General features: G+C 35.1%; 1 protein-coding gene across 2 annotated transcripts in view; it reads right to left on the bottom strand.

Annotated features, from left to right (window-relative positions):
* The window catches only part of GBE1 (1,4-alpha-glucan branching enzyme 1), a 262,977-nt gene that overhangs the window by 139,709 nt on the left and 99,999 nt on the right, over window positions 1-23,269 (bottom strand). For both annotated transcript variants that reach the window (XM_050779011.1, XM_050779010.1), the window contains exons 4-7: window positions 16,762-16,887; window positions 15,817-15,952; window positions 13,337-13,427; window positions 9,721-9,930 (exon numbers count right to left, since the gene is read on the bottom strand). In XM_050779011.1, the coding sequence (XP_050634968.1) occupies window positions 9,721-9,930; window positions 13,337-13,427; window positions 15,817-15,952; window positions 16,762-16,887 (563 nt within the window). The remainder of the gene's footprint in view (window positions 1-9,720; window positions 9,931-13,336; window positions 13,428-15,816; window positions 15,953-16,761; window positions 16,888-23,269) is intronic.

Here is a 23,269-nt window from a genome sequence, read left to right as displayed (position 1 = left end):
TTTTGCTAAGTGATATCATACTAATAGTTGAGGTTTATAAAATTATCACTGCTAATACAAACTAAATTGAGTATTAATACTGTATTTAAGCTATGAAGTTATAGTTGTCCTTATTAGATTTGACTTACTGCTTAATTTATTTGGTAGTTTGGTAGAATCTGATTCATTGTGTGTCTCCTAAGGCACATTCTGGAACCCAGACATAGCCTTAGTGACTGGTTTTTATCCATCCTGCATGTATGTTGCTTTGGTATGCACAGTGAATGAACACTTTAAACTAATTGTATGACATTTTAACATGTGAAGGTTTCATATAAAATGTGGGTTCCTGACTTAAATAACTAGAAGATGTGGCTCCATGGGTCCACATTCTCAACATGAAAGCAACTGACAATTGTATTCAAAATGGTTTGTGAATGGCAACCACCTCAGAGGAGATCCGTTTGCCAGGTTGCCAATAAGAACCATCTGGCCTGCTTCTCTCAGTTACCTCCCTCGTTTGCGAGTCCTGCTTTTATCCTTTAGTAAAACTCTGAAAGTATAACTCCAAACTTTCCATGATATTCTATATTCTAGCTTGTTGCACATTTTCAATTGTGTGATTTTATGCAGTCTGAACCACTGCCCTATGGCACATAAATAATAGCATTATGAGTTCTTTATACATGAAACTGAAACTCAAATGTGAGCAGCTTGTTTCAAGAGCAGAGAGGTAAATATCCAATTCTAAAACCACTCACTTTATATTGTGTATTAAATCATCAATTAATCTTAATTCTATATAGTATACATGATTATTGCTATTATTCGTGTTGTAATTAGTATTTTGGGGGAAAACATCTTGTGTGGCTTTCTTCACCGTATTCAGTACTAAAGAACAGGAATCTATCATATCACTTTGCAGTGTCGCCTCCATGGCAAGCATGATGGTGAAAAGTTTATGAGAGACTGAGCGACAGAGAAAAAGACAGAGAAAGAGAGATCAAGAGACAGGGAAAAAAGATAGGTATTTTACTTTAAATAAAATATATTCCATGAGACACAATAAATTATTAACTTTCCTTTCACATTTAATATGGAAACAACAAATATATCACTAAAATTAAAAAATAACTATTCCAAATGTCACATGGTGGGAAAGACAATGGAGAAAAGTTAGTGAAGGAACATGTGACAGGGAAGCACAGAAGGGACTGGATGAATTATTTTATATCAAGTGGTCTGAGAAGCATGTAAAGCACCTAATGCTTCAAAACTGCATGAATGAACGTAAGACAGTAACCATCATGAATATCATAATCTCACAAAGACAAGGGAACCCACCTGGACAGCTCATCGGCCTCCTTCACTACTCTTAACACAGTGTTAGGAACACAGCTCCAGTCTCAGAAAAGTTGGCTACCACGCTGTTTTGTTTCCTAAAGCACTATGAGAAAATGTAACTGTAACTGCCCCCAAGTTTTCCTGATGCGTTGAATAGACAGAATTTGAAAGGGTATACGGTAAAAGTCTTATCTTGGGGAGACAGTTAAACCCAGAAGTAGACAGAGAACCAAATCCTCTGGCTATCGGCTTCTCTTGCATATGTTGAAAGAAACAGAAGGAAGACCAAAGATCCAGGTTACAACTTAGTAGTGATGATTCAACATTATACAGTGTGGATGGGAAATGGAAAAGTTAGATAAAAATCTGCCTGATCACTAATCTAAGTTAATGGGAATAAGGCCCTCAAAGACGAATAATTTTATATTACTTATATATATATATATATATGGAAGCTTTCAAAATTATAAGAAATACCTACATTTTCTGAAAGTAAGTGGCTCAATGTAACATGAGTTATTTATTTATCTGCAGCATAACACTAAGGAAATCATTCAGCTAGAAAACCATGAAATACCTCTTCATAACTTCAAAACTCCTAGTCCATTCTGTAGAAAACAGACATGCTTAAACAAGCTGTTTTGTTACACACAGACAAAAACAGAAAAATTGATTTTTTCCCACTTTTAACCTGCTTATTTTAAAAGGTCATAAACAAAACCATTATTATTATAGATACCACATAATTCCCAGACTTAAATGGTAATCACTTGAATAGGAACCTTAAGACCATTTTCACAAGTACGCACCAACCATTGTTTCAAGTGAAAGAGAAGAAAACAGATGTTTTAGGGCAATGAGCAGCATTTAAACTTAAGGTAAACTACCCAGTAGAACTGTCCTACTTCAGCATGAGTCTGAATTTGAGAAGGTGAATGTTATAGGTGAGTCAGACATAAATACTCAAGATACTTTCAAAATATCCCTGTGCACCTAAATTTTAGGCTTGTGGGGCATAAATGAGGTAGATAATACCAGGAACCAAGTTTATACAAAGATGGTAAATCCTTACTCCTGTGCTACACTCTGCATCAATAGAAACTTTTCTGCTAGACTGAGTAATCTCATAAACCCTGTAAGAGAAGTTATATTTCTACTATTCAAACTCAAATCCAGACAGATTAGATTGATACAGCAACTTTCTTAATCTCTTTTACAGAAGAGAATTAGTCTGTCTGAATTTTGAAGCTACCTACTTTATTTGAAAGACTGGTAAATTTAACTGTTCTCATTAATCAAGCTGAAATAAAATTCTGGTTTTAACAAGGAATAAATGCTGAAAGGGAAAGAAAAAATACTAAGAAAAAAAGAAGACTTTTAATGGGACACCCAATACTCTTCAAAAGTTATTAACAATCATACTGTGAGATTATAATATTCTCAATGAAGAACAGGTTATAAGTTACTGCTTATTTTTTACTGTCTGACTCCCTTGGAATAGTTAGCTGTTTGCTAAACTATGTCCAAAATGTCTTTTAATCATCCATCATTTGTTTTCTGGCTTTTTTTTTTTTTTTTTTTGAAAAGGAGTTTTGCTGTTGTTGCCTAGGCTGGAGTGCAATGGTGCAATCTCGGCTCACTGCAACCTCTGCCTCCCAGGTTCAAGCAATTCTCCTGCCTCAGGAGATGGGATTACAGGCATGCACCACCACACCTGGCTAATTTTGTAGAGACAGGGTTTCTCCATATTGGTCAGGCTGGTTTCAAACTCCCAACCTCAGGTGACCGCCCTCCTTGGCCTCCCAAAATGCCGGGATTACAGGTGGGCCACCATGTCCAGCCATCATTTGTTTTTGTAAAGCATATAAGGCAGGTGTTTATATGCCTAAAAAGATGCTATATTACTTCAATTATAAAAAAAAAAATTCAGTGCTTTGAAATCTATCCAGTGAAATTAAAAACAAATACATTAGCTCTCCCTTATTTTTAGTAGATACAGTCCAAGACTGCTAGTGGATGCCTGAAACCATGGATAATACCAAACACTATATATACCGTGTCTTTACACATACATACCTATGATAAAGTTTTATGTATAAATTAGGCACAATAAGAGATTAACAATAACTAATAAAATAGAACAATTATAACAATATACTGTAATAAAATGTATGTGAATATCTTTCTCTCAAAATATTGTACTGTACTCACCCTTATTCTTGTGATGCTATGAAGATGATACAATGCCTACATGACAAAATGAAGTGAGGTGAATGACCTCATTGTGATGTAGCATTAGGCTACTATTGAAAACTAATCAAAAATTTATGAACTGATTATTTCTGGAATTTTCCATTTAATATTTTCAGGCTAACGTACTATGAGTAACTGAAATCACAGAAATCAAAACCACTGATAAAAGGTGGAGCCATGGCCGGGCGCGGTGGCTCAAGCCTGTAATCCCAGCACTTTGGGAGGCCGAGACGGGCAGATCACAAGGTCAGGAGATCAAGACCATCCTGGCTAACATGGTGAAACCCCGTCTCTACTAAAAATACAAAAAACTAGCCGGGCGAGGTGGCGGGCGCCTGTAGTCCCAGCTACTCGGGAGGCTGAGGCAGGAGAATGGCATAAATCCGGGAGGTGGAGCTTGCAGTGAGCTGAGATCCGGCCACTGCACTCCAGCCTGGGCGACAGAGCGAGACTCTGTCTCAAAAAAAAAAAAAAAAAAAAAAAAAAAGGTGGAGCCTACTGTACTCTGAAAGGAGTGATTTTTTTTTTAAGTCTATCTTTCCAAAATTTCTGACAAACAAATTCTCCAAGCATATATACTGACTAATGCATCATAGTATATATGTATCTCTACCTTTACCAAATAATGCCAAATTGTTTTCAAACGTGGTTGTACACATTTATCCTTTGTATGCTATTTTTTCTGTATTTTGTTTGTTTTTGTCATTGGGTGAACTGTTCTTTTTGTAATTCAATGACAAAATCAAAAAGTAGTGTATGGCTTAAAAATCTTCTTAAAAATATTTTAGAGTTTTCCATTCATGTCATGGTTGCTTAGTTTTTAAATAATCTTGCTAATCATGATGGTGTCATATACTCATTTGCTAGTATACTGATGCATAATAATCCTCAAATTAGTATTTGTCATTGAGAACTGATTTGGTCATGATGTAATATCACATATAATTATGCTAAAATTGTGTTTAGAATACTGGCATCTATGGTCATGAGGGTTTACCTCAGGAATGCATGACTGGGTTACCATTCTACCTCAATTCTAATTAACCATAGAAAAGCCATATGGTAAGATATCATAGAATAATTACCTCAGATACAAAAATCCACTCTGAGCAGGGAGAACCCGTTGAATTTCCTTCCACATTGTAATTTGTAGAAAACGCCTACCATAGTTAAGAAGCCCTAAATATTACATATAGTGTCTATACTAAGGGTACTTTATTCCACATACTTATGACCCTAAAGAGGCCAACTGGACTCATTTTTGTTTCCGAAAACAACTCTAGTTGCTCAAGAAAAGAGGATATATTTCAGCCTAATGGTTACCATATTATGAACTCAAGCTGATGAAATGTAACTATATTAATTTTGTGTCCAAACATAAGTTTAAGGAGGAAAAACATGAGCATTAGATCTACTTTGCTATCTCCTTTAGAAGTCAGTATTTTATCCTTGAAAGAAATATTTAACAAACAAAAGATATTCATTTGAAGATCTAGTAATGGTTATGGCATAATAGTTATTTAAACCTAACAAATTTTCATTGTCTTAAATGTGCATTGATATAGTGCCAGAGGAATATGCAAACAGAATTTAAAACTGGGGCCACTACACTATATTCATTATTACTAATTCTAGAAACTCTTGAAACTTATGGGTGACATACTTGTCAGAACGTTCTCTCTACCAAATAAAGGACAACCCAATCTCTGTTATGAACTGTCATTACTAATTTAGCAGAGCTAGAAGGCAGCTCAGCCGAGTAGACAGAAAATTAACACATGGGCAGCTCCTGATTGGAAACGTATTCATAGCAGGTAATGAAACAGCACAGTCAGGATCTCTGGTACTACTCAGAGTAAGAGATTTAATTCTGATAACTTTGATGATGGCACTTGAATCCCAGATTCTAAAAGGTGACAGGTTGTGACATATAGATAGGATAAAATGAGCATCAGTAGCATATCTCTACAGAAGCAATTCTATAACATCAATTTTTCAAACAGTAAATATAATAATTTCAAAAATTATGACAGAAGTTTTCAAAGAAGAGGCTTAGGTCTTAAGCAAGCCATGTGCCATATTTATGTCTATTTGTCAGTGGGCTATAAAATTAATCAGCCTAACAAATGTAAGGGGTGCAAATATTCATATTTAAAATATGAAATATAAATTGTAGTTTCTGATTTCATCTGAATAAGGAACAAACTCAAAATTACAGGCAGAGTAGCTATTTTATGAAGAGGGTGAAAGTGAAGGATTGGGTTATATATTTATATGCATGTAAGGAATATTCATTAAATGCATTCACATATAGCTAAATACAAGTATGCTGTTCACATTTTTTAAATATAGTTTTTTATTTTGAATTTTGTGTGCCTTTTTAAATTTTCTAATTATCTACAATGGCATTATTTTATAATGAAAGGTGTATTTTTTTTTAAATTGCCTATTTCAGACATAACTCTCTGATATTTCTCATAAGAGAAACATGGTTGAGTAAACAATATTTCCACATGAACAGGTATTTCAATACATCTCTTTTGAATTTGTAAAGCAGCATATTTGTTGTGTGTGGTTAAAATGACTTAACGCCCCTTCAAAGGGAGGGGTGTTAAGGAATTTTAAGGCTGTGTGCAAAAATGCTCATATCTAACAAGTTTTATTCGATAAACTAACAAGTTTTCAAGTTTTCTTGAAACCGTGATTGACCAGTAGCTTTCAGCAGAAATGGCACTGTGCCACGTTCTAAACCCAGACCATATAAAATGGCAGCTTGCACATCCTGTCTTTCGGGACCGTCACTCTCGTGAGAAAGCCCACGTTGTCTGTGGAGTGGGCTAGGCGGAGGGGAGCTGGGGTCCTCAACCTCACAACCAAGGCTGAGCTCCTAGCTGACAGCACCAACTGTAGGCCATGTGAGTGAACCATCCTGAAAGCAGATGCTCTGTCCCCTACATGAGCCACCCCAGCTGACACAAGGTGAAGAAGAGAAGAGCAGTCCACACTGAGGTATACCCAAATTGTGAGTTTGGGAACAAAACAGATATTGCTGTGAAGTCACTAAATATTTGGCTTGTTTATTAAGCAGCAATAAATAACCAAAAGAGCAAAGTAGGACTTTGATCATGAATGCTAAGACATGTTTGTTTAAATGAATTTATATACACCGGCTTTGGGGGATTTTATCCATATTGTTTAATAATGTCATAACTAATTGTGATGGTTTATACTGATTGTCAACTTGATCATTTTGAAGGATGCAATGTATTGTTTCTGGATACGTCTGTGAGGGTGTTGCCAAAGGAGATTAACATTTGAGTCGGTGGACTGGGAAAAGCAGAAACCCACCCTCGATCTGGATGGGCACCGTCTAATCAGCTGCCAGCACAGCCAGAATAAAAGCAGGCAGAGGAACGTGGAAAAACTAGACTAGCTTAGTCTTCCAGCCTCCATCTTTCTCCTGTACTGGATGCTTCCTGTCCTCAAATATCAAATTCCAAGTTCCTCAGCTTTTGGACTCTTCGGCCTTTCACCACAGACTAAAGGCTGCACTATTGGACTAGCTTCCTGGCTCTTCAGCTTGCAAATGGCCTACTGTGGGACTTCACCTTGTGACTGTATGAGTCAGTCCCCATCATAAACTCCACTTGATATATATATATATAGCTTCATAAATATATATATATATCCTATTAGTTCTCTCCCGCTAGAGAACCCTAATACATTAATAGTATAAACTTATATAGAAAATACTAATTCTATAAAATGGGAAAAGTTCAATATTGGTCAAATAGAATGGTATGTAGGATAATATAAATGCATTTTAAAAAAACTATATTTACAGAGGACTAAGCCTATATGACAGCAGGAAAAAAAAAAAACAAATAAAATGGTCACAATAAAAATTAAGTTAAAACCATATGATGCTTTATTTACCAAAAGCATGCACATGAGAAAGATTAATAGCTAATTCAATAAAAAAGAAGCCAAGTATTAAATAACAATGTTGAGTTTGTCTCAATTTCTGTAATAGAAATGTTTTGGAAAACAATGATGTATGATCCCTTTTGTTTAGAAAATTGGCTAAGTTTAAATGCACTTTGGTACAGCAAGGTACACTAGGATAAACACGTTCATAAAATAAAAATGTTGTATAACATAAAAATCCATCCACTTAATGTATTTCTTTTTAAGGTATAGTTCTACAGAATAATTGTTTTAAAACATAAAAATCTAACTATTTAATAAATATATTTCTTTCATAAGGCACGCTTCTACAAAAGAGTCAACCCTCATTCATCCAAATATAAACCAGAGAGTTCAATTAATTGAATTTCTACTTCTATAAGATTTACTCAATGATGTAATTAGTAGAGTTATGTAATTGCAGTTTTTTGCCAATAAAAGTAAGGACAAAAACCACAATTACTTTTGCACCAACCTAATATATCACAGAATTAATGCAGATTTAGTCTTTTTTATTTGCTATAAATCTGTGGCATAAAAATTAATGTTCAAAAGGTGACATGAATACAAAATACCTTATGAGCAAAATTATATTAGCCCCCAAACTCTGCCTCCTTCTATAATAAAAAGCCTGAGAATAAGAATGATTAATCAGTTTGTACCACAGTGAGGCTAGGCCAGGAACCCTGCTACCATCTTGTTTCTTTTCTCACCTATTACACTGCCTTATCTGGCATGAGTGTTTCCTGAATGGCTATGAAATATAAAATAATGTATGATATCCAGAAACAATGTATGAATTTCCTTTATATACAAGTCATCTAATTTAGATTGAAAAATGAGACTTCTTCATTTTATAAAATTATTTGCTGAGACATTTTTCTTTTTTTTTTTTTTTTTTTTTTTTTTTTTGAGACGGAGTCTTGCTCTGTAGCCCGGGCTGGAGTGCAGTGGCCAGATCTCAGCTCACTGCAAGCTCCGCCTCCCGGGTTTACGCCATTCTCCTGCCTCAGCCTCCGGAGTAGCTGGGACTACAGGCGCCCACCACCTCGCCCGGCTAGTTTTTTGTATTTTTAGTAGAGACGGGGTTTCACCGTGTTAGCCAGGATGGTCTCGATCTCCTGACCTCGTGATCCGCCCGTCTCGGCCTCCCAAAGTGCTGGGATTACAGGCTTGAGCCACCGCGCCCGGCCGACATTTTTCTATATAGCCTATTTTCCAGGTATATTTATATTTATGTATGATGCAACACTGGAAAGAAAATTCATTTATTTTTTCAAAAATACATATACATATATATAATTATATATAATATGTATATAATACATATACATATTTCATATATGTATTATAAAATATGTATATGCATTATAGAAATATGTATTATACATTACTTCATACTTTGCTATTTTTAATATGCTTGACATTTTCATTTTTTCACTTACAATAAATAATAAACACAAGTTCATGGTTTTTTAATTTTTCTTTTTAATTTTTGCCATAAGCTATATAATCACCTAAAACACCCTTCTCCTTAGATGTTAGAAGAGGTCAGAGATCTGTTTGATCTTAACAAATGGTCTCAACACTAAGCCTTAGTTTATTTATCTATAAGATGGCTATAACAATAGTGTTTACTACATGTAAGTAGAGTTGCTGTGCAGATTAAATAAGATAAAATAGGTAGCTAGTATATCTAAAACACTTGGCACTATACATGAAACATATTATATACTAGCAACTGTTGTTTTATAGTTATAAATTTATTTAGCTGTAATCAAAAGCATGAAATTTTAAGATATGAAGCAATGAAGTATGATTTTTTTAAATAGCCTACTTAAAACAATGTATTTCTCTAGTAAAACGAGACTGGCTATGATTTAAGTCAACTTGATAAAGTTGCCTTTTAGATATTAAAAAAAAATGATTCACAGCAAAATTTTTAAGTGACCATATAACCAATATATTTTACATGGCATAAGATATGTAAAATTGAAATTTAATGCAATATACATGTGCTATACAAAACAAGGTAAAATCCCCTGTACAACAAAAATAAATCCAATTAAGAACATTAAGTACCAGTGAGAGAGTACACACACAATGAATTTAGTGAAATTCTTAAAAATTAATCTTGAATGCAACAATAGAAAACATTTCTATATTGTATGTACCTACCTGGAGTAGGCAAACAATCTGCTATCCCAAAGATCATGAGTCCCTCTGGGTCCAGAATGAAAATAACAGGAATCTGTCCCATCAAACATATTCAATCCATCTGCTGAATTTTTTGAAGCATGGCTGTGTACCACATCTAAGAGGACTATGATACCCATGGAATGAGCTGTGTCTACCAGTTCTTTTAGCTCTTCAGGTGTTCCATAACGGCTAACAATAAAGAACACAGCAAAAACAAGATTACATCACATTTAGAGGAAATGGTCAATCGTGCATCAACTGCTTCACCATCACAGTAGTAGACACTTTAAATATCCAAGCAGCATGTGATATGATACTTGGATACAACTCAAATTTGCTTCATGTTTGATATTAAGCAAATTTAAAACCATTAAGTTAGAAAATAATTTAAATCAAATTATTAAATCGGGTTATTAAATGTAGATTTATACCCCAACCAAAATTCACATTTTGAGGATGTAAATAATAAAACTCTGCTTCTCTATTCTCAGAGCTTCCGATTTCCACCTGCAAGTAAGTCATTCCTGCTCTCATGTTTGCCCATTCCTTTCAGTGTGTACATTTGAGATTGAGGGGCTCTTCAATAATTTCTTTGAATATCCACAGTGCCTTGATTGAGGCTATCCCTCTTGCACTTATTCCAAAAATAGAATGCCCACAGTTACCAGTGGGCCAAGACAATGTGCCACGTTTGTCACCACGTAAATAAGATGGGTAGCTCACAAGCAGGTGTGTTTGTGTTAAAGGTAGCCCCACAGTCTGAATGAAATAGGTAACAAAAATTACTCACAGAACAAGGCCTTTCTTAACCTGTGTAAAATTTAGATGTTATAGTCATCCATGGCATCAACTTTGCCCTTTAGGCACCCTTGCCTTCAATTGTTTACTGTCTCTCTTCCTCACTAGACTATATGCTTCTTGAGGGCAGCAGCTGTTACTATCAGGCTCCTCATGATATGGTACGGTGCTAAGTATATAGCAAGTCTCCTGATAGCCAACTCCACTGAGCAGCAAGAGCTCTCTTTTTAAACTACAAATAAGATCATGTCACCTACTTAAAATCATACTTGTGCTCCCATTGATCCCAGAGTGAAGACCATTGTCCTGATCATGGCCTACTGCACCATCTACTGGCTCTTTCCAATAATGTTAATTATCTTATGACACTCTCCCACACCCTCTTTTTATTCCAGCCACCTGTCCATTTTCACACTCATTGAACAACATGTTCAATAATAAACAGCCTTAAAGTTTTTTTCATTCAGCCATTCACTCATTCCTTCATTCATTCCTTTATTTGTTTGCCAAATACTTACTAAAGTTATCTACCATGTGCCATGACATTTTCTATGTTCTGGAGATACACTATTGAAAAAAATAAACACCACTGACTATATGGAATTTACATTCCCACTGGGAGACAACAAACAAGGAAAATACGTAGAATGTCGGATAATAATAAATGTCCTAAAGAAAACAAAGAAAAGCCACTGGTGGGAAGGGAAGGTTTGCTATTTTAAAGAGGGTCATAAGTTAAAGTTCATGGAAAAGGCAATATTTGAGCAAGAAAAAAAGTAAGAAGCAAGGCATAAGAATATCTAAGGGTAAGAGCATTCAGACAGGAAGGAACAGCAGGTGCAGGGCACTGGGGCAGGGATGAGCTAAGAGCATTTGGAAAAAAGCAAACAGGCTACTGTAACTGGAATGATCACGAAAGAAAAGAGGTGAGCTCTTAGAGTCAGCCAAGAAGCACATCAAATGAGGCCTTGGGGACCAGTGTAATGTCTTTTGCTTTTATTCTGAAGGAGACAGGGATTCACTAGGGGTTCTGAGCAAGACAGCAACACGATCTGACTTTAATTTTTAAATGATTACTCTGGCCACCAGGCAGAAAAATTGACCATAATTGGTAGACCAAAGGTAAGAGAAGGGGAAAGAGAGCATGAGAAAATAGTGACCAGTCAAAGAGCTATTGAAACAATCCAGGTAAAAGATAACCACAAGTTGGACATGGGTGGTGGTAGAGTGGGGGCAGTTGAAGCAGCCAGATTTGGGATCTATTTTGAAGTTACAGATGGCTAGATTTTATAATAGTTAGCGTGTAGGGAGGAACAGAAAGGGACAAGTCAAGTATAATGCCAAGATTTTGGGCTTGAACAACTAGAAGATGAAAATGTCATTTACTGCAGTAGAGAAGATGGCAGGGGGAGGAAGCTTGAAGATCAGATCAGAAATTTAATTTTGGACACATGAAGTTCGATATAAGTATTAGATACCCCAACATCAAATATATACTTTCTGAAGTTCGTAAGATAGGTCAGAGAGACTTAAGTTTGGCAGTTAACATATAGCATATATTTAAGCTACAAAACTGGATGAGACTTGATGAGATCCTCCCACGTATTTCATACAGATGAAGAAGAGAATGGAACTAAGTACTGAGTTCCATTATTTAATGGTCCAATATTTAATGGTCATAAAGATAAAGAGGAAAGAGCAAAGGGAATTAACAGTAAGCAAGAAGTGAGGTGGGAAAAGCAACAACAGGAGGCTAAACTATTCTGGAAGCCAGGGAAAGAAAAAGGTTTCAAGAAGGTGAGAGTAACCAGCTGTGCCAAGTGGTGCTGACAGCTGAAGTAAGCTAAGAATTGCCCATTGTCCTCAACAATGTGAAGGTCACTAATACCCTTGACAAAAGCAACTTCAGTGAAGAGGCAGACAGCATACCTGGAGGGGGCTCAAGAAAGAACTGGAGTGGAGGATTTGGAGACAGTATTATAGATAACTTACTCAGGGAGAACTAATATAAAGAGAAACAGGTAAATGAACCAATATCTTTTTTCTATGCCTGGAATGTCACTTCACCCCTCTCCCCAGTTAACTCTTAGTTGTGTTTTAGATCTCACTTGCAGTATTTGTTCTGATCTATTCTAAACTGATCAGACTTCTGATTATAGCTCCCTGTCATTTTCATTTTAGCTTTTATTACGGTTAAAAAATAATAATCTGTATGAATGATGATAGGAGCAATGTCTATATGCCACATGTCATAAACTCCACGACACTGAGAGTGTTGGACTTCTTCAGTCTGTGGTCATTTAGATCAGCACCTCGTTAACTGCATGGAACCCCGTGGTGTCTTTTCCGTCCAGAGAGCAACATTCCACCCATTTCCGCCTGGAGGGAAGGGCCGTCCTTCCGTGAGTAGTAATTGTCCTGCCAAGGGCCGCTTCAGTGACCTTCCTAGATGAGTCAGTCTCTTTCCGGAAAACGACGTGCTCTCTCACAAGAATGGCTTTCATAGGACAAGATTTTCTGACTAAACCTTGGGCCTCCAAATATGTGACAATTTCAGCAGGTAACTGGACATTCTATATCACAAATCATCCCACGAACAGCAACATAAAATCAAGGACAATTTCTAAGGTGGGATGGGAAGAGAGTGTATGGCCTTAGTAAAAGAAAATGTTCAGTTTCTATTAACTCTGTTAACCCTAAAATGTTACAGAATGTTATATAAAATGTAAAATTTCATTTTATTTATTTAAATTATTTGCTCAAAATAAGAATGAACATAATGAGTCTTTGATTTTACCTTGAAGCTGCAAAGAAGCTCGTGATTTGGTAACCAAAGCTGGCATAGTAAGCATGCTCCATGATTGCCATCAACTGAATGCAGTTGTATCCTATGTAAGGCAATGGTCAAATATAAATTAAAAGCCACCTTTAAAAAAAAAGTAATGGGGAAAAGAAGCATCCTCATTCCCAATACATTAAAATTTACAATCTAGAAGCTTTGATCGTCTTGAAAAGTTCTACTACTTTAACATTTTTGTTTGACCTTCTAATAACATTGAATAGTCTCTTAGAGCTGTATTCTGACTAGCTATTTGATATACCTTCATTTTAACAAGCAATAAATAATATGCAAACTTGCTTAATTTGGTTTTAGCATATTAAAGATGGCAATCTCTATATGCTAAACAGCAGTTACATTTGTAATAGTCATATTGAAGATTATGAAACCTAAATTTAAAAAACCAATTGCATGACATATACTTTTTATTTTGACTCTTTCTATTTATTTCTATATATTTCAGTCCTTTTTACCATATAGCATAAGAAATAGCACCAAACTCATATTTTTCAGAGGTAGCTTTCTTTTTCTTTTTTTTTTTTTTTTTTTGAGATGGAGTCTCGCTTTGTCGCCTAGGCTGCAGTGCACTGGCGTGATCTTGGCTCACTGAAACTTCTGCCTGCAAAATTCTCCTGCCAGGCAATTCTCCTGCCTCAGCCTCCCGAGTGGCTGGGACTACAGGTGCATGGCACCATGCCTGGCTAATTTTTTGCGTGTTTTTAGTAGAGATGGGGTTTCACCATGCTGGCCAGGCTGGTCTCGAACTCCTGACCTCAGGTGACGCACCGCCTCGACCTCCCAAAGTGCTGGGATTACAGGCATGAGCCACCGTGACCAGCCCAAAAGATAGCTTTTATGCAATTAGCATTAATGCTTCTACTTTCCACTATATAATTTGCACCTATAAAATTATTTCCAAGTGCATATATGCATGTATGTGCACATACAAACACATCACCTTACTTTCTCCATCTGGATATGTTTTGCTCTAACAGTAAATAAAGTGACTCAAAAAAGTAGATATCGTGTTTTAAAAATCCATAACATTAAAAACATTCTAATATTTTTTAATATAAGCAAATAATCAGGGGGAAAAGTATTGGTCTTTAAAAAGCTAAGAAAAACAGGTTTTTCTTCTTGAAGTATAATTTGGTAAAATGATCAAATATGATTTCATTACTTTGGAAGTTACAGTTCTGTAACATACATAGAAAATATTCTTACTCTGCTCTCAAAGTCCAATTCATGCAAGCTTTATAATTTTCTTAAGGTTTATATAAGTTCGTTTTTAACGGCAGTTCATTTAAATGTGCAACTATACTTGTAAATGTACTTATAAACAAAGGTATTAGATTAGTTTCATTCTTCTGGGTTGGTATCTTGTATCAAGCACAAATTTATAGTTTTATTCTTAATTTTAATGGCATTAATCATTCCTGGATTCACTTTTATTCCAGGTACTAGGCTAGGGAATTCCGACACAAAGACGAATAAGAGAATCCTTGTGCTGAACGTTCTGCAAGAACTGGGTCATAAGCAATTTATTACTCCATAATATGAAAGAATATTTCAAATATAATAATTTAGCATAATATCTATTAATTATAATTAATACTAAATACTCTATATATTTAATTAATTTTGGTTTCTGGAACCTGACTTTACCATCACAGATAATCCATACATAACTGAAAACTTTAACCATGGCTTACAAATCTTTCTTCTAGACAAAATTTGGACTCCCTAGCAGAAGCAGTAAAATTAAATGTGCTTTATCCTCCTGCCTAGCCATTGAAGCAGGTGTTAAATATACTGTCAAATTATTTTAAATAGCATTACCTATAAAAACAACAGATTTAAAACACACTGAATCAATAATTCAGCAATATATTATTCACTCTCCTGTTGGTTATGAAGACAGGATCTGTGCCAGTACAGTTCAATATATGAATAGCTAGCAAAATGTGTCTCACAGAGATATTCTATAAATGTTTGTTAAATAAGTCATCCAGGCAGGGGCTATATAAAATAACTCTGATACAAAATGAGTTCCAGGCACATTACATATATAAGATTTTTTTCCTTAACAGACTAAAATGAACAGGTTATAATCAATGATCACTTAAATTGATAAACTTTTCCTCCAGCAAAAAAGTAATTATGCTTACATATTTATCTATAATTTTGGAAGTCATCCGTTCACATTACTTAAAATTGAAATTGGAATAATATCTTTAATTCTTATGCTCTATCTTATTCCATTTCTCTTTTCTATGCTATCACTATTACAGGGCAATTTGAGAAGCCTAAAATAAAATGTATTTCTATTACATATTTAATCTCCTAACACAAAAAAGAGACACTTGTAATTAGCTTTTCTAATAAGAGAACAGACTCATTAAAATTTTATCTGAATAAAAATCACAGTTATTACTTACCAAGGTCTTTGATTCTTGGTAGTACATTGCACGTAAAATGTTTATAAGAAGCTACTTTTCCTTCATGGGAAGAAATTCCCACATGACATTCATAAATTCTTAGACTTCGTGGCTTCTTTGGTCTGGAATGCTTAAACTACAGAATATAAATTACATATAGAATTAAACCAGGAATTCAGGGATGACACTACCTGATTAAGTATATTTTTAAAAAGTGGTGAATATACTTAAACACTTGGAACTATTCTCACATATAAAAGGTACGGGCTACACTCACTAAATTTTATTTTAGGAAAAAGTCCTTACAGTCCTGTTAGTGGATTTTAAAAGATAAATCATGTAATAGCTTATGCCTTATCATTGAGTAAAGATTATTTTTTGAGCTTAAGCCTCAGAGAAAATGTAAGATCCATGAAATACAGACGTAATTATCAAATGCAAAGTATATATCAACAAACTCCGATGATTTAAAGGACAGAAAGTGAGTTCAAATATACACAGAACACTTGTCAATAATATGGCGGTAAAAATTACCCTAGTTAATACATTCATGAGATGGTCTTCCCTATTCCATGTTTCTAAGGACATTTATCCTAATTCAAACCCATGACACTGAGAAATATTGCACTAAAGAGTCTCTGATAAATCAGAAATTGTAGTTAAAAAAAACAAACACAGTATCCCTTACAGATTAGTATATAGCAATTTAGTATTCTGTTTTCCTTAACCTCAAAAACAGACTACACAAAAACTAGCTTCTATATGTTATTGGCTACAGAAGACAGACTCTGATACATGCACAGTGTAAGAGGAATACTATGATGTAAAATACTCAACTGTCAGTGAGGAGAAGCATTGAACATTACTACAAAAGTTATAAAAGTAAAAATTAACTTTCCTAGAAGTGTTGGAATAATAATTTATTTAAAGATTTGTTGTTCTCACTTCATATGAGTGTTCTGGATCCCAGTGTAGCCAATCATAGTTCACATTAGCACCTTCACGAACCACATACTTCGCCCACGGTGAAATACGATACAAGATCTCTCCGCTTTTACTAGTAATAACTACCTAAAAAGAGAATGAGATGTTATTGCTTTAAAATACGTCCAGAACTCTGATAATACATAATGGTTGAGGAGTACTGCTACAAGTAGGAGAGGATGAATGATCTTAAGAATCTAGACCACCATACAGATGTGTGACCTTCAGGAACATAATTCTATCAATGTTGGTTTTCTCATCTGCTGTTACTATATCATCCTTAAAGTAACTTCCAGCGTGAACATTTTATGGCTTTCTGGCAATTTCCACCACTGCAAACTAGTCATGAGAGTGCTTACTTAAACGAATAGTAGATACTAAAAAGACAAGAATATTATTTGGAAGCTTCTGTCAATAAATCAATTAATGAGAGAAAATCATCCTACTCCATTAAAAAAAGGAATTAGTGAGTTATATAACCATCTATTTTGTTTCCTTTCTATAGCAACTAATGAAAACATGTTCAGGAAGCTTAAGAAGAACAGGTTTGATTAACACTTACAAAGTGCACACACAGACACATACAAATATTTTCCACGCCTTCTCAACTTCTTTTACCTCCTATTTGCTGTATTCTTTACCATACAAAACCAAGCATTAGCTCCTTTAATCATCCATTCACATATTTGCCAACAATACCACTACTGTTTTTGATAATAAAAAATAACAATAAAATTTATTTTTTTACTGAATCTACTATTAAGACTTAGAACTAAATAAATGATTTTGAATTTATCCAGCCATATAAACGGAACTTCCACATGATTGAAATGGTAGCTTTTTATTTATTTATTTATTTATTTATTTATTTATTTATTTATTTATTTTTTGAGACAGGGTCTCACTCTGTCACCCAGGTGGAGTACAGTGGTGTGATCACAGCTCACTGCAGCCTCGACCTCACAGGCTCAGGTGATCCTCCCACTTCAGCCTATCGAGGAGCTGGGACTACAGGCAGGTGCCACCATGCTCAGCTAATTTTGCGAGGGCTGGGATTTTTTTTGTAGAAATGGGGTTTCTCTGTGTTGTCCAGGCTCGTTTTGAACTCCTGGGCTCAAGTGATCCTCCTGTCTCAGCCTCCCAAAGTGCTGAGATCACAGGCATGAGCCAATGCACCAGGCTGAAATTGTAGCTTTTACACAAAGTTGTCTTTTTTACTAAACTTTCTAAAAGGAGGTAGAATATAATTTTTAAAATCCAGATTAAAAGCTATATTATGCCCTCATCATTGAGGAGAATGTATTCTTCAGTCTCCTCTAATAGACAAAAGCTTAAGTACTCACAATTCTTAGTAACTAAATATTTGTATAATGCTTTATAAAGACTTTTACATTCTTATCTCACTTGATTCCAGAAAATCTTTGTGACCCAAATATTAAGTGAGATTATGTAAGTTGCCAAAAATCCCAAAATAACCAAGTGGCAGAGCCAAAAGCTCAACACAGAGCTTCTAATACTCACTTCTCTTCTCTGAACAGGCTTCCCCAGCACTTCCTTCAGATGCCAAAAAATAATAAATTATGGTTTACAATGGAGAGGCTGGGTAAGTGGTGAAAGGAATATCTAACTTACATGAATACAATTATTTCTCCTTCATTATGCCTCCCACTTATTAAAGCTAATCATCACCAGGTGTTGCTATTATTCAAGCGATTATCACAAAACATGAAGCAATAAGACCAACCTACTTTTAGATTATTTTAACCTTAAAAAAAAAAAAAAAGTCCCTTAACCTACATGAATCTGTAGTATAATGTACTACAGTAATATGTTTGAGAAAGGGCCTTCTGCTCACTCATCAACCCAGAACAATGTATGAGGAAACAAAATACTATAAATCAGTTTTCAGTGATTACCACTTTGGCTAATCTATCCATCTATGCTGTCTCTGTTTTGTAAATGGCTTCTAAAAGGCAGATCATAAAAAATAATCGTTTCTGAAGGTGTCTCTAGGCAGAGAAAATACTTGCAATTTTAAGACATTGAAATTTTTACTTCATGCAGAATTTAACTCCCACATCCTTTGGAACACTAATTCCTTCATCTTGCTGTACGCAGAAATGTCTCCAGAGGCTGCTGAATGATGGGTGTTGAATGTTGAAAAGAACAGTCCCTGCATGGTTCTCGGATGCTCTTACATCTTTTGCTGGGTACACCAAGATGGCAAGGCCCTGACCACTGTTAATGGCAGCCATTTCTTAGGGCTGTCCTTCTAGTGAGCAACCTTCAAGGATAACAATGACACCCTTGAAGACACAGAGCTGCTACAAAAGAAGGGATTCTCCAGGCTCAATATTATCTAGCTATGTTGTGAACCCAATGTGTGAGCAGCAGTCATCTGGGTCATATAGTGTCACCCCTACAGGGTTTGGAGGACAAGGGGAGCCAATGAAAATATGATGTCTACTGTGCCATGAGTAATAAAATAATTTACTTCTGTTCTAGGAGTCCTGGACCAGAATCGATGGTATGGTAACAGGTTAACTTCTAAGTCTGTAGGCAGGGTAAAATCAAGTCACTGACCTGACAAAGGAGTGTTTGCTCATTCAGTGAATCACTTCAATATTTTGTTTCCAAAAGTTCTGTCTTCTCCTACTCTAAGAGTCGTTTCTACTAGGGCTGCTTGTTGGAGGGGAGCATTTTAATGTTCCCATTTTCTCCTTCTCTCTTATTAATGGAATTGCACCCAAATGTTAAGTAGAGCAAAACTTTCTACCAGATCCAGAACACTGACCTGTGATTGGTACATAATAAATATCTCTACTCTTTAGGCCTCTGAATTTTGCAAGCATTTTTTTTTACAGTAACTTAGGTTTTCCTTACTAGTACACCTGTCTATAGTAGCCATCTCACCTTGCTTTTCACTTTCTGTTCCTAAATTGTTGTAATCTCCATAGCTAAATAAGAGTATCATAACAAATATAAGTAAATTTAATTTGAGAGACAATCAGAGAGTAAAGACTACATCCTTTATGCACTAAACTTTGCTCACAAAACTCTTTTGGTGAGGGAGAGGGTACATCCTGCATATGTGTTATGCTCCAATGAGTTCAAATTCCAGTCGGAAAAATTTTTAGAGAAAACTTTAAGTCATTTAACTCACAACCTCAAAATGTCAGCATACTATGGAGCAAACTGAAAGAAAGAGCTGGCTTGATTGATCTTTCAACAAGAAGTCTGGTAGCTAATGTTTAAAAGAGTTCACTTGATACTGTCAAATGGGAGGTCTGATACACTGCTAGTGTGAGTATAAAGCAGTCCAAAATTTCTGAACAGCAATTTGACAATCTGCATCAAAACCTCAGAAAAATTAATTCCAGGTCAGGTACAGCGGCTTATACCTACAATCTCAGAACTTTGGGAGGCTAAGATGGGAGGATCATTTGAGGTCAGACATTTGAGACCAGCCTGGGCAACATAAGGAGACCTGGTCTCTACAAAATATTAATGAAAAATAAAATAAAATTAAATTAATTTAAATTAAACTGACATGATGATGCATGCATACAGTCCTCATTAATTAGGAGGGTGAGGTGAGAGGATCGCTTGAGCCAAAGAGTTCAAGGGTACAGTGAACTATGATCATGGCACTGCACTCCAGCCTGGATAACAGAGAAAGATCTTGGCTATAAAAAATAAATAAATAAATAAAGTTAAAAGAAAAAAGTAACTTCAATGAATCAGCAATACTAATTATAAAAGCTTGCCCATGGAAACAATCAGAGATGTGCCCCCAAAAACTATGTCCTTGTCTATTAGTCTTAGTGCTACTTCTATTAGCAAAGACAGAGTGACTGAATCATGTATAGTTGTTAAAAAATATACACTATTTAAGCATATTAAAGATTGCAGAAGAAATCTTCTAAGCTATATGGAAGAATATATTGTATCTTTCTAATGTAAATGCACAAAAGCTCACAGTCTAAAGTATTTTAAAAGATATAAAAATATCAATAAGGTTAAATATGGGTAAGGGGACTGTGAGTAGTTTTTATTTTCTAGCTATATGTTTTGATGTTATCACTTCATTTACTGGTATAGATTCTAGATTCCAAAAATATCAGCGGCTTAGTAAGGATTACAGATATCTGAATCATGTAATCACACATACATCTGCAGAGTATGCTCCTCCTTAGGGTGTACCTCTTGTGTACCTTAAGTATATTAACACATTAAGAAATACAACCTAACAAAATATATCAAATTACTTGAAAGAAACATAATAATGAAAATAATACCATAATAATACCAAATAATACCATAATAATCTTTTTTAATGAGCCAAATTATTTATTTGACTTACAGGAGGTTATCATCAAAAGACATTATTGGATTACAAAAGTAATTTAATAAAAGAAACTTCTAACTTTGCAATAGTCAAATTAACTTAATGAATGGTTTAGAGTCAAATTTTATTTAGAACATGTCATTTAAAACTCAAATACACAATATAAAAAACAGTGAATGATGAAGACAAAAAAGTGTGTGTGTGTGTGTGTATTCATTCATGCTTGGAATATATTTTAAAATGCTTCTTGCAAAAAGCAAATTTTCCATGTACTGGAAAATTACTGAGATAATATGTTCCTTAGGTGGCCAACAATTTTATATAAAAACATCAGATGTGTTCAGCTGGTTAGAAGTAAGTGTTAGCATACTCTGAAAGATGGTAATGAATGTAGCTTTAGGTTTCATGAAGGAAAGTGTAGCAGGCTAACAGAAAAGGCACAGTTACTGAATCACATAATTCAAATTGCCCCAATTATACTACAAACATCTCCTAATGTTGTGAGGAGGAGGTTTTCTTTAAAAAATTTTTGCTTAAAGCAGAGTGAAAAAAAAAAAAAAACATATTGATCAAGATAACTATCTGATAGGGTACAGGTCAAAGTGAATTATCAAACAAGTGATTTCTAATTTACAGAAAAATACTACTTCCACTTCTTTTTAATTTGACTTTTAAAATTTCAGCTTTATTGAGTTATAATTAACAAAAATTATATATATTCAAGGTGTAAAACAATGTTTTGGTATATGTACACATAAACCCAACATATTTTAACAACATGTATATTATATGTTTCCACCAATCAGATGAGATGATGGCCACAGAGTACAGGCCCCCTGATTTCCCAGCTGTTAATCCTTTAGTAGCTGAGTTGTCTTGAGTTCTGGAAGTTCTGTAAGAAACATGAGGGTGGTAGGAGTGGTACTAACAAAGTCCCTGAGCAGTACCTATATATCAAATATTAAAATGTATTTATTTTAATAAGTATAGCCATACCAGTGTACAATGCTAATTATCAGTATTCTGTGTGCATATATATGTATATGTGTATTTACAATGAGACTGAAACACACACACACACGCACACACAGAGACAGAAACAGGAATATACATGCATACATACATATTATAATTAATTTTTTTTTTTGAGACGAAGTCTCACTCTGCCACCCAGGCTGGACTGCAATGGCGCAATCCCGGTTCACTGTAACCTCCACCTCCCGGGCTCAAGTGATTATCTTGCCATAGCTGGCATTTATAGCCACAGGCCACCAGGTCTGGCTAATTGTTATTCTTAGTAGAGAAAGGGTTTCACCATGTTGGCCAGGCTTATCTGGAACAACTGACCTCAGATGATCTGCCCACTTCAGCCTCCAAAAGTACTGGGATTACAGGCACGAGCAATTGCGCCCAGCTTATAATTACTTTTTAAGTAATTTATAGAAGAGGGTGGAAGGAACATAAAAAAGGAAAAAAGTAGTCAAAAATTTGTAATTAAGTAGAAAAGTAAGTGATATTCCAGAGGAAAATCTAACAATTCTACCAATGACCTGAATCCCAAAGAAATAAATGTGTGAGGTTTTTTTTTTTTTTTTTTTTTTTTTGAGATGGAGTTTCACTCCTGTCACCCAGGCCAGAGTGCAATGGTGCCATCTTGGCTCACTGCAACCTCCGCCTCCCGGGTTCAAGCAATTCTCCTGCCTCAGCCTCCTGAGTAGCTGGAATTACAGGCACCCGCCACCATGGCCAGATAATTTTTAGTAGAGACAGGGTTTCACCATGTTGGCCAGGCTGGTGTTGAACTCCTGACCTCAGGTGATCCACTCGCCTCGACCTCCCAAAGTTCTGGGATTACAGGGATGAGCCACCACGCCTGGCCAAATGTGTTTTATTTAAATTATATATCACAAATATATAGTATAAACATTATTTTTAAATGCATAGAATTTGTAATCACTAAAACTTTAAAATAATATAATTTAAAGTAAAGCTCATGAATTTCATTGTAACCGAATTAATCTTTTACTACTTATCCTTGTTTTGTTTAAAACAGGACCTGTTTGTATAAATTCTATTCACAGTTCTATTTGTTATTTCTGCTGAGCCAATTTAACATTCATT

This window comes from Macaca thibetana, chromosome 2 (genome assembly GCF_024542745.1).
Source record: "Macaca thibetana thibetana isolate TM-01 chromosome 2, ASM2454274v1, whole genome shotgun sequence".
NCBI classification, from domain to species: domain Eukaryota; kingdom Metazoa; phylum Chordata; class Mammalia; order Primates; family Cercopithecidae; genus Macaca; species Macaca thibetana.
This window is presented reverse-complemented; position numbering and strand designations above follow the sequence as displayed.